General features: G+C 52.4%; 1 protein-coding gene across 1 annotated transcript; it reads left to right on the forward strand.

The window, feature by feature from the left end:
• The first annotated feature begins 3,688 nt into the window (after positions 1-3,688).
• Positions 3,689-20,788, forward strand: EIF4EBP2 (eukaryotic translation initiation factor 4E binding protein 2). The gene is made up of 3 exons (XM_056113452.1): positions 3,689-4,055; positions 17,969-18,154; positions 19,279-20,788. The coding sequence occupies exons 1-3, from the start codon at positions 3,911-3,913 to the stop codon at positions 19,308-19,310; spliced, it is 363 nt and encodes a 120-aa protein (XP_055969427.1). The 5' UTR covers positions 3,689-3,910; the 3' UTR covers positions 19,311-20,788.

Raw genomic sequence — 20,788 nt, forward strand, 5'->3', positions numbered from 1 at the left:
CTGGCTGGGGCTGGGGAGAGAGCTCAAAGGGCTGAGCACATGATTGTGTGGTAGGAGGCCCCGGCTCCATCCCCAACCCTGCCTGGTCCCCCAAGCATCACTGGGCGTAACCCCAAGTATAGAACCAGGAGTGTCCAGAGCACCACTGGGTGTGGCCCCCAAATCAAGATACCTAAGTACATCAATAAAAGGAGAGCTGGAACGCCTCCATCCCCTTCACCGTCCCTTCCCAACATGTGCAGATGAGATGGGAAGTTTGCCTGCAGATAGGGCTCCTCTCAGAGACACCTGTGTCTTCAGAGGCACACCCTGGGCGTGGCCTGGGAAGGTATACTGAGAACACAGGAGTCCACGATACCTTGTGCTCTGTTTGGGGCTTTGGGTTTTGGCAGCAGAGTTGAAACGAAGAGGTTCAACCAGCACCCACCTGTGCATGGCATGTGCTCTAGTACCCTGGCCCATCTCAGGCCCAGCATCTGTATTCAGAGTTCTGCCTCAGGGGCCAGAGAGATAGTACAGTGGGTAGGGCATGTGCCTTGCACACCACCCTTGCTTAATCCCTGGCATTCCGTATGGTCCCCTGAGCACCATCAGGAGTAAACGCCTGAGTGCAGAGCCATGAGTAATCCGTCAGCATTGCCAGGTGTGGCTTTAAAACAAAACAAAACCCCATAAATCAAAAACCTAAGTCTTGCCTCAGGGCCCAAGCAACAGTACAGCAGGTAGAGCACTTGATTTCCGGAACCCCATACCGTCTCCTGAACCTTGCCAGGAGTGATCCTTGAGCAAAGCACCAGAAATCAGCCCTGAGCAGCACTGGTGTGTCCCCACCCCCCAAAATCAAACATACAAAACCCCCAATGTTTGGCTTCACTGCCCAGCCCTAGCCTGTGGCTCAGAACTCTCAAAACTAGAGCATTCTTCTTGGGAATGTTCTAGAGCAATGTTCTTGGGGAACATTAACCAGCAAAAGATAAAGCCTCTATAGATATTGACATTTGGGGCTTCCCAAATGACCGACTTGAATCTGATGATCCTCCAAAGAAGCCCATATTGAGACAATCCCTACTAGCTCTCTCTCCCACTCAAAACTTCCTTTCAGTATTTCACTGATGCAGATTGTCACCCCTTCCCTCCACGCACTGGGGTCACGCTGAGGGTATATGGTCTGATGTGGGGATTGAACTCTTGGCTTTATATTTGCAAGTAGGCATTTTGCCACTAAACTACCTCCAGGTCCAGTCCCTTCCCTTATGAATATTTATCCATGAATGGAGAAATGTCAAGCATGTGAAGAAAGTGTCTTACAAAAGAAAAAAAAAAACAGGCATAAAGACAGGTAGGAAAAAAATAAGCCTATAGGAAAGAGAAGCAACGTAAGTTGCAAAAGACAGTTTCGAAAATAATCAGCATTGGGGCTGGAGCAATAGCACAGCAGGTAGGGCATTTGCCTTGCACACGGCCGACCCAGGTTCGATTCCCAGCATCCCATATGGTCCCCCGAGCACCGCCAGGAGTGATTCCTGAGTGTATGAACCAGGAGTAACGCCTGTGTATTGCTGGGTGTGACCCAAAAATGCAAAAAAAAAAAAAATAATCAGCATTTCAGGGAGATCAAAGTTTACTGCAGTTGGGAAGACTGTAGTACCAGCGGTTCTCAATGAATACTGACTCCTGGCTTACAGACTCTTGTCACCTTTCACATTGATTTGGGGCATGCTCATGTGACTTGTATTGACGAAAGTGACACAAACAAGTGTAATACAAGCAGGAACTTATCAGACTTGTGTACTGGGCTTCTCCTATTAAATGCTTTCAGTCTTCCTGACCTGTAGTAATGTGTGGTTTTATTCATTTAATTTTCAGAGGGGCCACACTAGCAGTGCTCAGTGTGCTACTCCTGAGTCTGTGCTCTGCAGTCAGTCCTGGAAGTGCACAGGGGACCATATTCAGGGTCAGAGATCAAACTGGGGTAGGTGGTTTTAAACTGTGTTCACAAATTCTCTGTGAAGCAACCTATATTGCCTTGCCACGGAACGTCAGTAGTGCTCAATGACTTGATTTCAAGAAATAGAATGTGGTATATGACTTACCAGGTTAGGTCCAGAGTCTTGTAGCTTATTATTCTTCCTTTTTTAACTTTTGTGCCCAAGCAGTGCTCACAAGAGACAGGACAATTCCCAGCAATGCTCAACCTGTACAGGTTGGATGGTTCTATGCTTGAGCCTGGCAATAAGGTGCTTGAGTCCAGCTATGCAGAGCGTCACCTGGGACACCCAAGAAGTGCTTGGAAAGAATATGTGTTTCCAGGATTGAGCTCTGGGCTTCACACAGGTGAGCTATGTACCCCAATCCTTTGAACTAGGTGCCCAGCGCCAGTACCTTCCTCCCTCGTTCCTGCTCCTGGATCGATCATTCTGAAAGGAGGAGTCAGCTACCATGTGACACCGGAAGACACTCAAATAGTAATATGGAGAAGTTTCCAACATAGAGAGAGACTGAGCCTCTGTGAGAAATACAGGCACATGTGCCAGCCACAGTTAGGCTTTCAGATGACTGCCAGCCTGGCAAGCCTCAGGGAGCAGCATTCATGTTCCTGACCCCCAGCACTGGAGCACTGTCCTCCTGTTGTTCATCGATCTGCTCGAGTGGGCACCAGTAACGTCTCCATTGTGAGAGACACCCTCCCCCCCGCCCATTGTGAGACTTGTTACTGTTTTTGGCATATTGAATACGACCTCCAGAAATGGGAGAAATAGCTTTTTACTGCTTTAACTGTTCGGAGAAAATCTGTGACATAGGGAAGTCTAATTCATTTGTCCACTTCTCTCCTTATTGAAAAAAAAAGGGGAGGGGCGAGGAATAGAATAAATATTAGTGCATAGGGGTTTTGTAAGATCTTTTTACTTTTTCCCTGTTCCTGGGTTTATCTGAGATACTATTCATCCTTGTGGTTAGGGGGATAGCATGGATTCCTTTCTTTTTGCGTTCCTATGTTGCATTATGTCCCTATTACGTATATGGGGACAATCTCTGGAAGGATGCGCTATAAACCGTGGCGTGGTTTCCTCTGGAAGGGGAAACCGGGTGAGATAAACTTTCTATTTAAAAAAAAAATACACCGAGGGGCTGGAGCGATAGCACAGCGGGTAGGGCATTTGCCTTGCACGCGGCCGACCCGGGTTCGAGTCCCAGCATCCCATAGGGTCCCCTGAGCACCTCCAGGAGTAACTCCTGAGTGCAGAGCCAGGAGTAACCCCTGTCCATCGCCGGGTGTGACCCAAAAAGCAAAAAAAAAAAAAAAAAAAAAAAAACCACCGAGCATACATTGCCTATATGTAAAACCAAGCAACTAAACCTAAGAATCACACTTTTGCTTAGGACGGGGAGCAGGAACAACCAAAAACAAAACCCGAAACCCCCAGCTTTCCCCGCCCTCCTTGGGCCCGGCTCGCTCACACGTGGTTGCAGGGTCCCCGCCTCTCGAGTCCCCCCCTCCGGGGGCGGGCGGCCCGCCCCGCCCACTGGAGCCCCGCCCACCCACCCAACGCCCCGCCCCTCGCCGCCGACCGGCCCCGCCCGCCCCACGTCACTTCCGGGCGGCCCGCCCCCGGCCTCCCAGTGGCTCCCGCCTTCGGCCGCTTCCGGCCGTCGTCGTCGTCGCCGCTGCCGCTGCTGCTGCTGCTGCTCCTGCTGCTGCTGCTCCTGCTCGTGCTGCTGGCGCTGCTGGAGGCCCGAGGCTGGGCGGTGGCGGCGGCGGCGGCGGCGGCGGGCGCGCAGCGGGGCCGGGGAGCGAGAGCCGGGGAGCGAGGAGCGAGCGCAGCACGCCCGGGCCCGCCTTCGCCTTCGCCGCCGCCGCCCGCGTCCCCCGCGCCGGACAAAGCCCCGCCGCCCGCGCCCGGACGGAGCCATGTCCTCGTCGGCCGGCAGCGGCCACCAGCCCAGCCAGAGCCGCGCCATCCCCACGCGCACCGTGGCCATCAGCGACGCCGCGCAGCTACCTCAGGACTATTGCACCACGCCCGGGGGGACCCTCTTCTCCACCACGCCCGGGGGTGAGTGCCCGGGGGGCTCCCTCCCGCGTGCTCCGCTCCGCTCTGCACCGCTCGGCTCCGCTCTGCTCTGCGGGCGCTGCCTCCCGGCCCCGCCGCCGCCCGCTCGATACAAAATAACAAAAAGTATCCGCGTTCGGAAGGAAGTCGGGGCGGGGGGGCGGGAGGATGACGCGCCCCGCGGCCGGGGCCCGTTTGGCTTGACAGCGGCGCCGATCGGGCCGGCGGGGCCCGGGGCTGCAGGAGCCCTGGCGGGGGTCGCGCCTTGCCCGGGCAGGCCGGAGGGTGGGCGTTGGCGCGCGCCCCCCTCCCCACCCCACCCCGCACGCGCACACACCCTGCTGCGGGCCTGGAGAAGAAGGGGACCCCGCTCCCAGGGAGGGTCCCGGCCGGGGCTGGTCGACGTCAACGCACCGCCGGGAACTAACTGTCGCACTGGGCGAGAGGTGAAGCTTGTTGTGCAGGGGAAAGGGAGCTCAAAGGTTGCTCCCCGGCGGGCGGGCGGGCGGGCACCGCTCCCGAGGGAGGAGGCCCGAGCCGCCTGGAGGGACCGCGCGCGAGGACACGGCCGCCTGGCCCGCGACTTCCCCGTTTGGCCTCCTTTGGGTGCCCGGGGTTGCCCGGGCTGCCCCCGTGCCTGTGCTTGGTTCCAGCCAGCTGGGTGCAGGTTGGCCCCCGGGGATCCTCTGAACCGGTTGCACAACGGATAACGAGGCCTCCTGGCCGACAGACGAGGCGCAGACGTCTAGGAGAGAGGTCAGCGGAAATCTTGAGAGTTCTGCGAGTCTGGGAGAGGGGACTTTGGAGCGACCAGGGAGTGACCCAGGCAGGAGCGAGCGGGATCTCCGTTGTGTGCATTGGGACTGGGGGTGGGGGGGAGTTTGAACCCCAAGCAGCAGCCGCTCCTGGGCACCTCCAGGACCCCGCTGGGTTTGTCATCTGCACAAGTCGCAGCACACCGGTTGTACCTGCTGCAGACCAGTTGTCTTGAGCTTGACCTGGTGGCTTCTTAGACATGACGATGGTGAAGGCGGAAGTCTCTTTCCAACAGGACAGAACGGGATTTGTGACTTCCCGGGCTCTCTGCGGGCAGCATGTGGCCCAGTACCAGATGCACTCTGCTCCTTAGCTGAGGAAGGGAACTCCGTGTCCTTTTACCTACCGTTGGAGTGACCAGGTTGCCCCTGGTAGGGAGGGTCCCCTTTGGGGCTTGTGTCAAACAGCCAAGCTCCCCAGCTTTTTAAAGTCTGGCCAGTCTCCACGCATTGCTGCTTTAAAAAGATAGAAGTCTGTCTGGTAGTCTGCACTAGTTCCTAAAATGCTTGGAAAGCTTCTGCCAGAAATAACAGTTCCTTTGCCCTCCTCCCCACACACCCAGTCACCACTGCATTCTCAGATATCACTTAACCTGTCTCAGCTTCCACACACACCGTTTTGTTTCAGGCTTGAATATTTGTCATCTCAGCACACCTGTTCCGTGGGGCCTAGTGGACGAGCACTTTGTAATCTTGGGTTTTTAAGCACCGAGTCTTGCATAATCTGTTTATGGGAGGCAGCCCAGCCGTTGGATTTAATCACTATTTTCACTGATGTTCAGTTCTTGTCGGTTTCCCCACGTGGGAATTTTCCATCCACTTAGGGTTTGTTACAAGTCACAAATCTCTCTGCTCTCACCGTCGGATTTCATTTCCCAAAGAGAAGTACATTTGTCATTTGCTCACCTCCAGGCACCTGAATGAATGTGCTTAGACGCTGTGAGTGAGGTTTGTGGGTCTGGCACAGGTCTTTGCTGGAAAGGTGACCACAGACCGAAGGAGGAAGTGCACTCCTCTGGCGGGTCTAAAAACCATGGGGGGAGGCTCTACGTGGAGAAGCTTTTTAGCTCTGGAACACAAAGCCATGGGCTCAGGTGCCCATTTCAGACATGCCCATTTCAGACATGGAAACGTTCAAAAAAACGATTGAAGGCTTTTATGGGAAATCTGTTTACTGGGAAGGAAGGGGAGTTGCTTTTCCTGCCTGAGACTTCTGGAAACGTTCTGGAGTGTCATGCACATGTCAGCCTTCCAGGATCACGGTTGACTGCTGAATGCCCTGAGTGGTCAGACCAGGCCTAGAAAGTCACACAGCATCGCCAGTTCAGGACTCTTCTCCGCCTCCCCCACCTTTTTTTGGGGGGAGGGGGTCTATTTGGGTCACACCCCACAGTTCTCAGGGATTACTCCTGATGGTGACCATATGGATGCTGAGGATCAAACCCAGGTCAGCCCTGCACAAGGCAAATGTCCTACTTGCTATACTGCTGCTCCACCCCCCACCTTTTTGGTTTGGTTTGTTTTGGGGACACACCTGGTGATGTTCAGGGATTACTCCTGGCTCTGCACTCAGGAATTGCTCCTGGCAGTCCTCGGAGAACCATATAGGATGCTGGGATTGAACCAGGGCCAGCTTCTTGCAAGGCAAGTGCCCTCCCCGGCTGTGCTATGGCTCCAGCCCCGGATTTAACCTCCTTGAGAGGCCTTTGCTTGGAATCAGATTCAGTTCACCCTTGAAGAGGCTTCTCAAATTTGGCTTCCTCCAGTTTGGGAAGTAAGCGAACTTAGAAAGAAAATTGCTGTAATGTCTTAGATTTCTTTTTTGGGGTCACACCTGGCAATGCCCAGGGCTTGCTCCTGGTTCTGCACTCAGAAATCATATTTCTCCTTTGGTGCTTGGGGGGCCATATGGAAAGCTGGGATAGAACCGGGGTTGGCTGAATGCAAGCCACGTGCCCTACCTGCTGTGCTGTGGATCTGCCCCATGCCTTGGATTTCTTGTATCGTTGTGTTTGTAACGGAGGGAAGTGATGGTTGATGTTAATTCAAGGCCCAAATCAAAATCCCCTTAATTTTGTTTTGTTTTCTTCGCCTGTGGAGGAGTTGAGATGATTGGTTTATCCCTTGAGAAACTATTTCTACCCTCCTTGAAGGGAAAGTTACTGTAGGCGGCATCACTTTATTGACACACTGCGTGCGGCTGGCCCAGATCTAATGCTTTCACTTTATAAACCAGAAGCTAAGAATTTAAAATTAACTTGTTAATGTCCTCCCTTTAGTTACTATCAGTGAGTGATCTCAAGTTTAGCATCCTGATCCTTTGCGGTTTTTGCCTCTCTTCACTCTTTCCTTTTGTCTTTGCTTTTTTTTTTTTTTCTTTTGAGTCACACTGTGTGGTGCTCAGAGACTCCTCCTGGCTCTGCATGGCGGTGTGTTGTGCTGATGATCAGACTGGCCTTCTGCAGCGCTTGCTGTCGGCCCCCTGAGCTCCCCTGAGCTCTCTCTTCAGCCTCTCTTTCTCTTCAGGGGAGCAATTATTGGAGAACAGGGATTTGAGCATCAGGGTTCACAGCTCCGCTCATCCGGTTTGAGGAGTAGGGAGGTTTTTCTCTCCATTATCTTAAGCAGAACCCCCCAAAAAAGAGGTTACTTTGCTAGGAAAGGAGTTTGCAGATAGTTAAAGAAATGTTTTTTAAATGTCGGGACATCCCTATCTCTGGAATGCTAGCTTGCTGTGATTCTGATGCCTTAGTTCTTAGTTCCGAACCGCCTTCCTTCTGGGAGAGTGGTTCTCTGGGGAAAGGCGGAAGCACGGAGGCCTCTTTCAGCCGCTTCCCTGCATCACATTCCCTTCAGCTGTGTGAAGTATGCTGTTGCCATAACAAGAGCCCAGGAGGGGAGCGGCCGATGGGCTGAAGCCTTGTTCGGCCTGGCTGTCCTCTTGTCAGCGGGGGAGTGGCTCTGGTGGCTCACTCGGGCAGTTCTTTGAGGGCGTTGGAAGGGTCTGCAGAAACGGGAGAGAATGCAGGAAGAAGGGAAGTAACCTGCTCCGAGTGAGCAGTAGTAAAACAAGTGTCTTGAGGGAGTCCCGAGTTTTCCACTGGATTCGTTTTGGGGGGAAATGAATAGATGATACGGGGAAAGACAGTCAGTTTCTGCCTATAGAATTTCTAGGTCAGTGACTTTGGATGAATTTTGTTCTAGGCCACACTGAATCAACAAGTGGACTCATTTGATTCTTGGCTACAGTTTTAACCAGGGAACTCTATTATATGTGAGAAGCATGTGAAAAACACAGAGGTATTCACTTGCTTTGCATTTTGTTTTCTTATCTCAGATTAGTAGGAGTAAACATACACGCTGTCATTCCTTAGGAGATTCGGCTTTAAGTCTCTGTCAGGTGCGTGTGTGTGTGTGTGTGTGTGTGTGTCCAGGCAGAAACTTTTTTGTGGGGTGAGGGGAAGTCCTTATCCAGGGGTGCTCAGGGATCACCCTTGACAGGGTTTGGGAGACCATATGAAGTGCTGGGGATTGAATCCAGGGTGGGCTGCCGGCAAGCCAAGCACCCTGCCTGCTGTGTTATCACTCCAGCCCATAGAACTTTTTCTTGGCTCTTAAGTTTAAAGTTTTGGGTTGGGGGGTGTTCTTTAGAGTAATATTGAAATTAATGTGGGAAGAGTGGTGAAGAGATAGGACAGGGCTGTAGGCACGTCGCCTGACATGCGATGGCTTTAGATCAGTCCTGGCACCACCGACTTCCCCCATTGCCCATCAGGAGTGATCCCTGCACGTAGCTGGCTGTAGCCTCCAAACCAAACCAAAACAAATATTTGGGGAGGCTGAAGAGATGGTACAAGGGTTAAAGCAAGCGCCTGGCATACACTGCCCTGAGCACCACTGGGTGCAGCCCTGGACCATAGTGCCTGAGCAGCTCGTTCTGAGTCTGACATTGAACTTGACCTCCTGAGCATTGCTTGGGAGCCCCCCCCCCCAACACCCCACCCGCTGCCGAAAAGATTTTGGGGTTCTGATTGAACAAAAGTTTGTTGAGGTTGGCCCTTCCTCTGTTTATTAAGTAGGTAAGGCCTAGGTTACCATTTAGAAATCTAATCAAGGACTTTGCCTTGTGATGACCTCTCGTTTTGGTTATTGAGCCTCACCCACTGGGGCATGGGGGTGTTCCTGGCGCAGTGCTCAGGGATTGCTCCCAGCAGTGCCTGGGATCAGCCCAGGTCTCCGGCATGCAAAACATGCAGCCCTGTTTTCTGAGCTATACCCCCGTGAAAGCCTCATAAAGGCTGAATGTGCACCCAGCAGCTGACTGTCTGGCATGTGGCTAGATTTGAAGGCCCTCCTTCATCTGCTTCTCAACCACACTGGGGACCAAGAGCTCAGAAGTCTTTTTCTGGGGGGGCTCACACCCGGCCAGCGATGCTCAGGGGTTATTCCTGGCTTTGCACCACTCAGGAATTACTCCTGGCTGTGCTCATGGGACCATATGGGATGCTGGAATTCAAACCCGGGTCAGCCATGTGCAAGGCAAACGCCCTACCCACTGTGCTATCACTACAGCCCCGAGCTCAGAAGTCTTAGACATCTAAAATAATGATTGTTGGTATATCTAGGACAAAAGTCCTGACAAACTCAAGGTGTCCCTTTCACTGGAGAGAGAAAGAGAGAGAGAGAGAGAGAGAGAGAGACCCCTTATAACAAGGAAAGGTAAGTTAACTGGCAAATACACAAATACAATTTTTTTTTTTTTTTACAGAGCCCTTGAGTTTATCAGGTGCATGAGGCCATGTCATCTGTCATCTGTGGATTGAGATGGCTCAGGATCTTTCTTAGCAATGTGGGCCCGTGCTATTTCTCCATTGTCCTGGCTGGAACTTTCAGTGTTGCACAGAATGACAAGATAGTGACGTACTTCCTTGGCTTGTGCTCAGCATCAGGATGAAAAAAATATCCATTCTTAGGCCATAGCTGAGGTGTTGGATGCTTTTCATAGATGCCCTTGATCCGATTGAAAAGGTTCCCTTTTGTACTGGGGAGTGGCCCCTGACTGCCCCTCGGTGTGCTCCCCGCACCCCAGTTGGCAGGGGAGGTAGCCCAAAGACTGAGCAGATGCCAAGTGTGCAGAGGCCCTGGGCTCCATTCCTGGCTGTGGTCCCAGGTATTGCCAGGAGGCACCCCCAGACCTCCTGAGTACTGCCTGGGAGATCCCATCTCCAGTGGTTTTTGTTTTTTCAGTTAAAAAGAGATAATGAAGATTATCCTTAATAGTGTGGGCCTTAGGGAAGAGATCATCTCATCACCCTAAATTATGCTGGCGTTGGAAGTTCTTAAAATCATTATGAGTAGGGAGCCAGGGAGAGCCCGTAGGTTGAGTGAGCGCCTGCTCTGCATGCCGGAGGCCTGGGTTTAATCCCCAGCACCATATAGTCCCCAAACACTTCAGGGAGCGAGCATGGAATTGGGAGTAGCACCACCCGGTGTGGCACAAAGCCAGAAAACCAAAGCAAGCAAGCTAACATGAGGGGCCAGGGCAGGAATACAGCCGGTAAGGTGCTGGCCTTGTGCATGCCCAGCCCAAGTTTCATTCCCCGGCATCCCATACGGGCCCCTGAGCACTGCCAGGACTGATTCCTGAGTGCAGAGCCAGGAGTAAGCCCTGACTTCCACTGGCTGGGGCCCAGACACATAGCTGTCCCCCACCCCACAATGAGGGCCGGGGTGAGTGAGTTTGGGGAGAAAGCCAAGTGTGAGTCTGAATCTTCACCGCTTCTCAGTAGCAGTTACCCTTCATTAATTGTTCTCGTTACTGACAGAGGCTGAACCACATCTTCCAAAGCATGGATCCAGCTTACAGTTGTGAGTGAACTGGAACCTCCAGCCTGCATTTCCTTGGAATGAGAGCCCGGGATTGCTTGGGAAGGAAATTTATTTCACGGTGAGGGTTTAAGCCCAGACAAAAATGAACTTATTTGATGGACTTTTTTTTTTTTTTTAGATCCAGATTTTCTGGTGGTGAAGGCCACATAAATGTAAAATCAGAAGGCATGTTTTTGCATCCTATTTTGGTCCTAGTAAAGATGGTCTGTTTATAAGCTTGTTGTGTCTGTTTAAACTTTGGAGCTGATACACGAGAACCAGACTTGCTTTAAGTACCTAGCTTGTTTGTGTTGGTCTCTAACTGTGTGGCTTTTCACTGGCACTGTTCTTACAGCTTCTTTCTTTCTTTGTAAAATGAAAGGCTTCTGCCTGGTGCTTTCTATGGCCTGTTTTAATGCTGGCTCTTTTGAAGAGGTACATGGTCATTTTCAATTTCCCTTTCAGCTAGCGTGTGTGTGTGTGTGTGTGTGTGTGTGTGTGTGTGTGTGTGTGTATTGCTTTATGGCTATATATTCTCTCTCTCTCTCTCTCTCTCACACACACACACACACACACACACACACACATACACACCAGGCAGTGCTCAGGGATTACTTTACTCCCGGCTCTGCACTCAGGAATTACTCCTAGCGGTGCTCGGCGGGACCATATGGGGAGCTAGGGATCGGAGCTGGGTCGGCCAAGAGCAAGGCAAAGGCCTTCCCCACTGTGCTGTTGCTCCGGCCCCACTTTATGGCAGTCGTCTAAGAGTTGGCCAGGAGTCGTCCTTTGCCTTAGATCTTTGCTCCTAGTTAATGAGACTTGGAATTCATAGAGGACGGTAGGGCCGGTTCACAAGCCCTGGGTACTTTCCACTTGTCGTAATAGTTTTACCACACTGCGTTACAAGATCCTGAGGCTCCAGTTGTGCCTTTTTGTTGATGGACAAGCTATTCCGCTCTGGGTTTCCTTAGCCTTTCAGGGTTTGACGACTGTACTTCACCAGATCTGTGAGTCGGCCACGTCCTCCTCCTGGAGGAGGTAGGCTTCAGAAGGCTTCTGGTTTCCTCTGTGTAGTGTGACATTGAACTTTCGAGGAGGCTGCCGGTTTGGCCACAGCCTCCATAAAGAGGGGGCAGCTGGATTTCAAAGTGAGGTGCAGGGCCAGAGAGATGGCAGCCCAACAGACCAAGCCTGCTTTGTATGTGGGAGTCCCAGGTTTGGTCACTTCACCCCAGAATCTGCAAGTGTGACCCAAAATCAAACACAAATACCAATGGGATAAAAGTAGAGCTTATCCAGGAGTGTTCTTCTTTTTTTTTTTCTTTTTTCTTTTTGGGTCACACCCGGCGACGCTCAGGGGTTACTCCTGGCTCTGCACTCAGGAATTACTCCTGGTGGTGCTCAGGGGACCATATGGGATGCTGGGAATCGAACCCGGGCTGGCCGCGTGCAAGGCACACGCCCTACCCGCTGTGCTATTGCTCCAGCCCTATCCAGTAATGTTCTTTAATCCATTCTAACAGACCTTGTTATACCCTTCTCAGGTTGAAGTTTAAAAAACCAAAACCACCCTTAAGTTCTTTCTATAATTTTGTTTCTCATGTTCTTATTTTTGAGGGGGATGGAAGGATCAAGGGGGGCAAGGGCTGGCTTTCTTCCTGAGCAGATAAGACCAGAAGTTGCCAGATTTATTCGGTCTTCTGTCCCCTTTTCTGGGGAGGGGGGAACTCAGGCAGCACTCTCCCCAAGACACCCCCCACTCCCCTGATTTACCTTCTTCAAGCAGGCATGCAGAAAGTGCTGTCTCGTTGCCCCCTGGCTGGTCCCTGCAGCCCCCTCCCTGCAGTGTCCTGCAGTGTCCCCTGCTTTGGGACACGCTGAGGAGTCTGTTCATCTGGTCTATTTTTTTTTTTCTTTTTGGGTCACACCCGGTGATGCTCAGGGGTTACTCCTGGCTCATGCACTCAGGAATCACTCCTGGCGGTGCTCGGGGGACCATATGGGATGCTGGGAATCGAACCTGGGTCGACCATGTTGGCTGTGTGCGAGGCAAACGCCCTAGCCGCTGTGCTGTCGCTCCAGCCCATTCAGCTGGTGTATTTCTGACCTGTGTTTGAGGCACAGAGGGTGAGCTGTCAGGGTCCTAATGAATCACAAGGGGTAACCACATACTTTCTCCACTTTTGGGGTGGTGCTCGGGTCTAACTTGTGGCTCTAAGTACAGGGATCCCCCCTGGCGGTGCTCTGGGGGCTCCACGAACAGTATGGGGTGGAATCCGGGGCAGCTGTGTGCAAGATAGAGCTCTCCGGCCCCGATGTTCTTCCACTATTTAATTCCATCTCTGGCGTTGAAAATCCCCTTCTTCCTTTCTTGTCATTTGAGAAATACCTAGTATTTAGACAGAAGTTACAAGCTCCCCCTCACCCCACCATTCCCCGTCAGGTGAACTCAGTCACTAATACCAGCGTCTAGAAAATGGCTGGGCCATGGAAGTAGATCGATCCCCCTGTCTGGTCACTACGGGAGGGAAAGGGTTTATAAATAACCCAGTGTTCACCTAGATCTATGGTCTCGATTTCAAAACAAAATAGAGAAAGAGTACAGAGTGGTAAAATGCTAAGAAACACTTAATTGTGTTTCTCTGTATATAGGGTGGGTAGCTTTTTATTTTTTCATTTTTTGTTCACACTGTTGCTGTCAGTATATGTGTGCCAGAATTTCTTGATTTCTTTTTGCTTTTGAGTGACACCCGACAGTGCTCAGGGCTTATTCCGGCTCTGCTGTCAGGGGCCACTCCTGGTGGGCCCAGAGGACCACTGGGGTTCCAGGGGTCAGCAGCATGCAACGCAAGTGGCCTGCCCATTGTACTATTGCTCCAGCCCTCTTGGTTTCTTTATATCAATATTGTTGACTTCCTGCTATGAACGATGAGGAATGTAGGACAGTTTACTTTCTCTCTGGCTTCTCTTCATTTCCCAGTCTGTGTATTGTGTTACCTTACTTGGTTCTTTTGGCAGTTAACTCAAGCAATAATTCAGCGTTTGAGCACATGCTTTGCATGCTGCAGGCCTGGGTTCAGTCCCCAGAACTCCATGTCCCTTAAACACCACCAGAAGCAGCTCCCAAGCACAGAGTACTCCCAAGCATCCGAAAAATGGGACTCCCAAAACAGTGAATTGGGCCAGAGAGTACAAAGGTTAAGGCACGTGCCTTGCTCACAGCCAACTTGGGTCTTATCCTCCTCAGCACCACCAGGTCTGACCCCCCCGAATGCAAAGCCAGAAATGAGCCCTGAGCACTGCTGGGTATGGTGCAAAACCAAAAACATACAAAAAAGTGTGGTCTGCCTGTTGACTCTCTACTTCCTTCATTTTACAATATCAGACTTTATTCAGTTTCTTAACAGTGACTCTTTGTTTTGGATTTTTTGGGGGGAGATGGGTGGGGCGCAGTGCGGAGGAAGTCAACCACAGAGATGCTTCGGAATGGTTCTTGGCTGTGCTCAGGGCACCATCTAGTACTGGGGGGTAGAACCAGCGTCAGCCGCATGCAAGGGACGTGCTTCAACTCCCTACTGTCCGCTTTGGGTTTTATTGTATTTTGATTGTAAACATTGAGAACTGTATGGTACTCTAATCTTTATAGCCTCCTGGTATAAAAACAGTTATGATTACTTTCTCTGTATATGTATTTATTTCTGTTTTTGCACTCGAGGGTAGAACCTATAGCAAGGCACAGCAAAACGCCCTGCCCACTCTGACTCCCAGTGTTCTCAGAGTGAAGGAAATAGACTCACCGGAAGGAAAGTGTTTCCATGTGAATGTCGATGGATTTTTCTGTTTTGGAACCACGTCCTATGGGGCCAGGTGGGGGCTCTGCGCCTGGCTCTGTGCCTCGGGGTTGCTTCTGGTGGTGCTGGGATCTGGAGGGATCTGGGGTCAGCTGTGCTCAAGGCAAGCACCTTAACTCCTTCCTGTGCGTCTCTCTGGCCCTCCTTGTTGTTTAGGCCTGACGGGTCAGACTCCAGAATCCTCTTCCCTTGCCCAGGTCTGGAGTTGGGGTCCAGCCACAGAGAGAGGGCCTGACGTCCACTCTCGTCACGTGCTTGGTTCTCCAAACCCCCATCCCTCCTTCTCTGGTGCTTCCAAAAGCCATCACATCTCAGAAGGCAGCTTTTGTAGTTTTTCTTTGAATCCCCCACCGTTGTTGATGTTGTGGGTGTGGTGACTGCGGCTTATATCACAGGCCTGGCTGTCGTGGAGCCAGAAATCACCTTGGTGCAGGGAGTTCACAGAGCCCAACTTGGGAGGCTGAACCCGTGACCATAAGTCATGCTGTATGTGACAGTTTATAGCAGTGCCAGATAACCCATCACTCTTCTAGGGTTTTGGTAAAAGGTGATGTTGTGTTCTTTCATGAATAAAACAGTGACCTGGGAGCTTTTTAAAAATGCATTTTAGGGGACTGGAGTGATAGCACAGCAGGTAGGGCATTTGCCTTGCACAAGGCCAACCCCGGTTCGAATCCCAGCATTCCATATGGTCCCCTGAGCACCGCCAGGGGTGATTTCTGAGTGCAGAGCCAGGAGCAACCCCTGTGCATTGCCGGGTGTGACCCAAAAAGGGAAAAAAATGCATTTTAAGGTTCTTTCTTTCCCTTAGAATATTTCTAAACAGTTACCTTTGGTCATTCTGACAAAGATATCCACAACTTTCCAAAGTAGATGTTTCGGGGCCAGAGAGGTAGTAGAGTGGGTAGGGCACATAATGGCCTTGCTCATGGGCGATTTGGCTTCTATCCCCTGAGATCACCAAGGTTGGCCCCAAAACCTAAAAGATCCCGCAGGGGTTTTTTTGGGGTGGGCGTCTCATCCCACAGTGCTCAGGGGCTGGTCCTAGCTCTGTGCTCAGGAGTGACCCCCGGGGAGTTTGAGGGACTCTAGGATCAAACCAGGTAGTTCACCTGCACTTTTTTTTTTCTTTTTGGGTCACACCCGGTGATGCACAGGGCTTACTCCTGGCTCTGCACTCAGGAGTTACTCCTGGCGGTGCGCAGGGGCCCATAGGGGATGCTGGGAATCGAACCCGGGTCGGCCGCGTGCAAGGCAAACGCCCTACCCGCTGGGCTATCTCTCCAGCCCCCACCTGCACCTTCTTAACCCCCTGTACTATTTCTTCAGCCCCTGAAGAAAAGATAGAACTGGATTCCAAGGGTGGCACAGAGTGTCCTGGTAGTCTGCTGTGAGCGAGTTGAGAGCCAGATACTTTGTTTTCCTTTCTCATAAACTGAACGTGGTCCCATCTGTAGCCGTAGTGGCAGCAGAAAGAAAGAATGTAAACCAAAAATTGCTCTCTTTCCAGTTGTCTTAAAGGCCTTGAAGGATTTGCGTGGAATGCCTTTGTGCTAGTCGATGCCTTTCTGAGCGTTCTTCCAGGATGAGACGGCATCTCGTCAACAGGAAACCAGCACCTCGGAGTTCAGTAGCAAGAAAACTCTGTGTAGCTCATTTGCCAGTGATTGAACCTAGAGTTGGTGTGATTTGCTTAGATGATCTTTTTGGCCTCATTGTCCCCCCCACCCCTTTTGGGAACACTCAAGCCTGCTCCTTTCATAGTCGTGCTTTTGTTTTGGGACCCCTGGCAGGCACAGCTTGTCAGCCTGCTGGGCGAGCCTGCTCCGGATCCCGCAGAAACGCTTCTGTGCCAGGAGCCTCTCACGTGGCAGATTCTCCATGCTGTGTCTAGCCCTCACGTTTTATTTGTGGAACTCTGCCTGCTTTCCTGCTTCCTTTTGTGACGAAGTTGGGAGGCGCTGCCACTCCCTCCCCCCCCCCCCCCTTTCCTGCAGAATGTCTGAGTGCCTGCTGCATTCTCTCTGGTGCCTGGAAGCCGCGGGGCGCCAGTGTCCCGCTGCATGAAGGCAGCCTCAGCGTCACCTTCATGTAAGGGGCTGGTGGGGCCACACCTCAGCGTGCTCAGGTATCACTCCTGTGGGAGTGCTGGGGGCAGAACCTGGCTTGGCCACGGGTAGGGTAAATGCCCTGCCTACTATTCCTGTACCCTTGGCCCCTTTTGCTGAGGTTTAAGTTGGGTTTGTTTGTTTTTAATTTTTTTTTCCAATAGCCATTCGTATCTTGGAAAGATAACAGAAGGAATATCAGCCGGGTTCTCTGAACTGTTCCTGAGGTGGATTTTTTTTTGGTTTGCTTTTGGGTTTGTTTATTTTATTTATTTTTTATTTATTTATTTATTTTTTTGCTTTTTGGGTCACACCTGGCTATGCACAGGGGTTACTCCTGGCTCTGTACTCAGGAGTTACTCCTGGCGGTGCTCATGAGATGCTGGGAATCGAACCCGGGTCGGCTGCATGCAAGGCAAACGCCCTAGCCGCTGTGCTATTGCTCCAGCCCCTTGGTTTGCGTTTGGACCATGACAGTGCTGGAGAGTGAGCCTGGGCCTCCTGCCTGCAGAGCCTGTGCTCCAGCGGGAGGCTTCTCCCAAGAAGTCTGTCAGCTGTTCGTGAAGGACCTGTGTAGTGTTAGGTAGGACCTAGACCGGGGTGGGGGTGGGGCACAGTCCTGGCTTAAACTCAGTCTGGGGGCTGGAGCACAGGACAGGGCTTGAGGTAGCTGTCTTGCACACAGCTCACCCCCCACCCAGAACCGGGCACTCTGTACACATACTTCTCCTGAGCAGAGCCAGCAGAGTCAGCCCTGAGCACCACTGAGTATGACATGAAAACCCAAAAAGAGAAAACGCAGTCCCTAGAGAGAAACGTCCAGACAGTGGAGCCCTGTAATAACGGTTCGTTTTGAGTAAGGTGTGGGAGGAGGGTAGTGAGGTTTGTTGAGGGGATTTTGGGAGCAGGTTTTTTGTTTTTTGGTTTTTTTTTTTAGTATGGTTTAAGGGAAGTGGTGTTGGAGCTGAAACTTAATGCATGAACAAGTTTTGCCAGTAGAAGAGGAAGAGGTGTTTCAGATGACGGAGAGGCCTGGCCCCAGAAGGGGAGTAGGCGCATTGGTGTTTTCATTGAACTGTAATTCATGGCGTAGGAGCAAATGGCATTGGTTGATTTGCGTTTCTTTCTGTGGTGCCAAGCACCGAGCCCAGGGCCTCGCACATGCAAGAGACCAGCTCGGCCCCTGAGCCACGTCTCTGGCCCTCAGGTGGGATTCAGTGAAATCACGGGTAGGGCTGGCTGTGGAAAACTCTTCCTACTCTCTTTTCCAGGCACCCGGATCATTTATGACCGCAAGTTTCTTCTGGATCGTCGCAATTCTCCGATGGCTCAGACTCCGCCCTGCCACCTGCCCAATATCCCGGGAGTCACTAGCCCTGGCACCTTAATCGAGGACTCCAAAGTAGAAGTAAACAATTTGAACAACTTGAACAATCATGACAGGAAGCATGCAGTTGGTAAGAGAGTGTTGGTATTGGGCATCAGGAGGTGGGCGGCGGGGGCGGTTAGGGAGGATTGTGGGTTGAAAATGCCGATGTTTCTGTTATAAGTGACGTTTCTATGCTTGTAAGCTTCCCTCCTTCCACAACTCCTTCACTAAGGAATGATCTAGAAACACCTGAGGTCTAGATTGTAAACAAATCTAGTAGGTGTGGGGGGAAATACAAAATCAGGGAGTGAGGACTGGACTGGAGCAACAGTCCAGCAGGTAAGGCGCTTGCCTTGCCCACGGCTAACCCAAGTTCAATCACTGCACCCCATATGGTCCCCGGAGCCATGCCAGGGGTGATCCCTGAGCACAGAGCCAGGAGTAAGCCCTGAGCACCGCTGGGTGTGGCGCTCCCCCCCAAAAAGAAGAATGTCACTTTTACGGATTTCCCCCTTGTTTTCTGGGATGGCCTACGGTTGTTCACTGAGCACTGCGCCGTTCACACACACTTTTGCGAAGAGTGCTCTGTCCCAGAAGCAGAGGGGGAGATGGAAGTGGCCTGCTCCTTGGCTTCGTGCTCTACCCTTGCCCAGGTACAAAGCAAGTGCCTTATCTGCTGTCCTATCTCTCCCGCCCCTCCAAGTGAGTTTTCACTTGTTTACATTTTGGCTATTCTCAGGGCATATCGGTGGCTCTGCACTCAGACCTAACTCCTGGCGGGGCTCCAGGGACCATCTGGGATGCTGGGGTTGCACCCGGGCAGGCGCGGACGCTCTGGCCCTCGGAGTTTCAAACGGACAGCATGTTGGTCAGAGCCAGGCCCGAGCCCAGCGTCTCAGGGTGTGCTGACCTGATGGGCAGCAGGCGAGCTTGTCACCAGGGGAGCCGGGACACTGGGGAGGCTTCCATGGTCTCCGTTCCCCCAGATGCTCCTGCCGTGGCGACTTGACTGCTGTGCCCGCCTGGGCGATTAAGACCAGCTTAATGAAAAGTGCAGAACACGCTTAATAAAAAGACCTTCCCGAGAAAGAAGACTTTGCCAGCGCCAGGCAGAAGGCGGCAGTTGGCGTTCTGTTTGGACCCTCTCCCTGCAGAGGCAGAGTGGCTGGGGCCCGACCCTCTGAGCTGACCCTTTCCGTTGCTTCGTTCTAGGGGATGACGCTCAGTTCGAGATGGACATCTGACTGGCCTGCACGTCTCGGCAGGAGAGCAGCAGCAGCACCTGCGTGAGCCTGCCCTGGCCTCCGGCTCGCGGGGAGCACAGAGCAGTGCCAGCCGTCCTCCCCGCGGCCCCCTCCTCCTCCTCCTCCTCCTCCTCCAGTGCCAAACCGTGCGAGGATGAGCTTCAGCCGACCCCTCCCTGCCCCTCTTCCCTGCTTCCCTTCCCAGTTTGCTCGGGTGGAAGACCCTCAGCCCGTTCCGAAGAACCGAGCAGCCCGCAGTGGGAACAGTTCAGTTCTGCCCATCCCCTCTGAGAAGCATGTTTCTCCTCGTTCTTTTTATGAGAAGCATCATTTGATGACAAGCTTTTTTTTTTTTTGAATCCCAAATGAATTCATGACTGACCCGCCCAGCGTCTGCTGCCTGGACTGTCTGGAGGGGCAGGACAGAGGCCGGTGGGTTCGGTGTTTGTGTTCTCTCCCCACTGTCCTCTGCCTCCCGGCCGCCTCTGGGTTTGCACGAGTCTCCTGATGTACCGGAGGTGCTGGACACAGGAAGAGAGGTGCTTTCCCCCTGGTGACAGCACGCCCCGTGGCTCCCTGTGACGCTGTCTAGAGGTGGACTTGGGACCAGTGTCTTTGCCTTGGGCTCTTGGACTGCTCTTCCCAGTCCTTAACGAGCGCATCAGTACCAGAACGCACTCAGTACCTGGCAGAGCGCCGGTCTCTGTGCTCCCTCCGTTCCCAGCTGCTTTCAGCCCTCAGCTGCCCAGGTGGGCTCACCTGTGCCCAGAGCCTGCTCATTCCCGTGGAAGCACTCTGGGGGGAGGCCTGACCTACAGGCTCCTGTCAGAGTGGCCGAGGGGAGCCCTGGGAGAGACCGAGTCGCTGGCACGCCCAGTCTCTGCAGTCATTTTTCAGTCCAATGAGCTTTGGACGTTCGCTATCCCAGATTGCGGTCTATATGAGTTTAAAGCTGACTTTAAGAATTTTTGAACTGAACTTTTTTTTTTTCCCCCCTGTGTGGACTTGCTTTGTTTGGCTGCTGAGTTGGATAAGCACGGGCTTTTTTAAAAAAGGAGAGAGAAAAGTTCTCCCACTTTTCCTGCCTTTTCTGTCCTCTGAACCTCCCTGCCCCCCCCCCCCCGGCCTTCCTTGTTTTCTGCCAGGCCATTTTTCATATATACATCAAAGATACCTCAGGTGTTGGTATCTGATAATATCTGCCACTCCTCCAAGCCGAGGAACGGCCTTTTATTTTTAAGATGACTACAGACCTATTTTTCGATATGCTTTCCGCACGACTTTGAGCGGCAACTTTTTACTCCCACGTCTTCCTGTGTCAGGGAGGCAGGCCACGTCCGCAGGCCAGTCTGCTGTTCTGTGTCCCCCTCCTGTGTTCCCCGAGCCCCTCACGAGCACTGTCTCCCTCCTGGTCGCGGGTGTGTGCATGTTTGGACTTTGTCCTGGGTGGTTTATAAAACTGGACCATTCTGCCTTGC

This window comes from Sorex fumeus, unplaced genomic scaffold (genome assembly GCF_029834395.1).
Source record: "Sorex fumeus unplaced genomic scaffold, SorFum_2.1 ptg000020l, whole genome shotgun sequence".
In the NCBI taxonomy this organism is placed as follows: domain Eukaryota; kingdom Metazoa; phylum Chordata; class Mammalia; order Eulipotyphla; family Soricidae; genus Sorex; species Sorex fumeus.

Excerpts from the sequence above, each read along its gene's own strand:
- EIF4EBP2 (XM_056113452.1), top strand. The coding sequence starts at position 3,911 with ATGTCCTCGTCGGCCGGCAGCGGCCACCAGCCCAGCCAGAGCCGCGCC. Across the intron at positions 4,056-17,968 it reads CTTCTCCACCACGCCCGGGG|GCACCCGGATCATTTATGAC; the intron begins GTGAGTGCCCGG and ends TCTCTTTTCCAG. Across the intron at positions 18,155-19,278 it reads TGACAGGAAGCATGCAGTTG|GGGATGACGCTCAGTTCGAG; the intron begins GTAAGAGAGTGT and ends GCTTCGTTCTAG.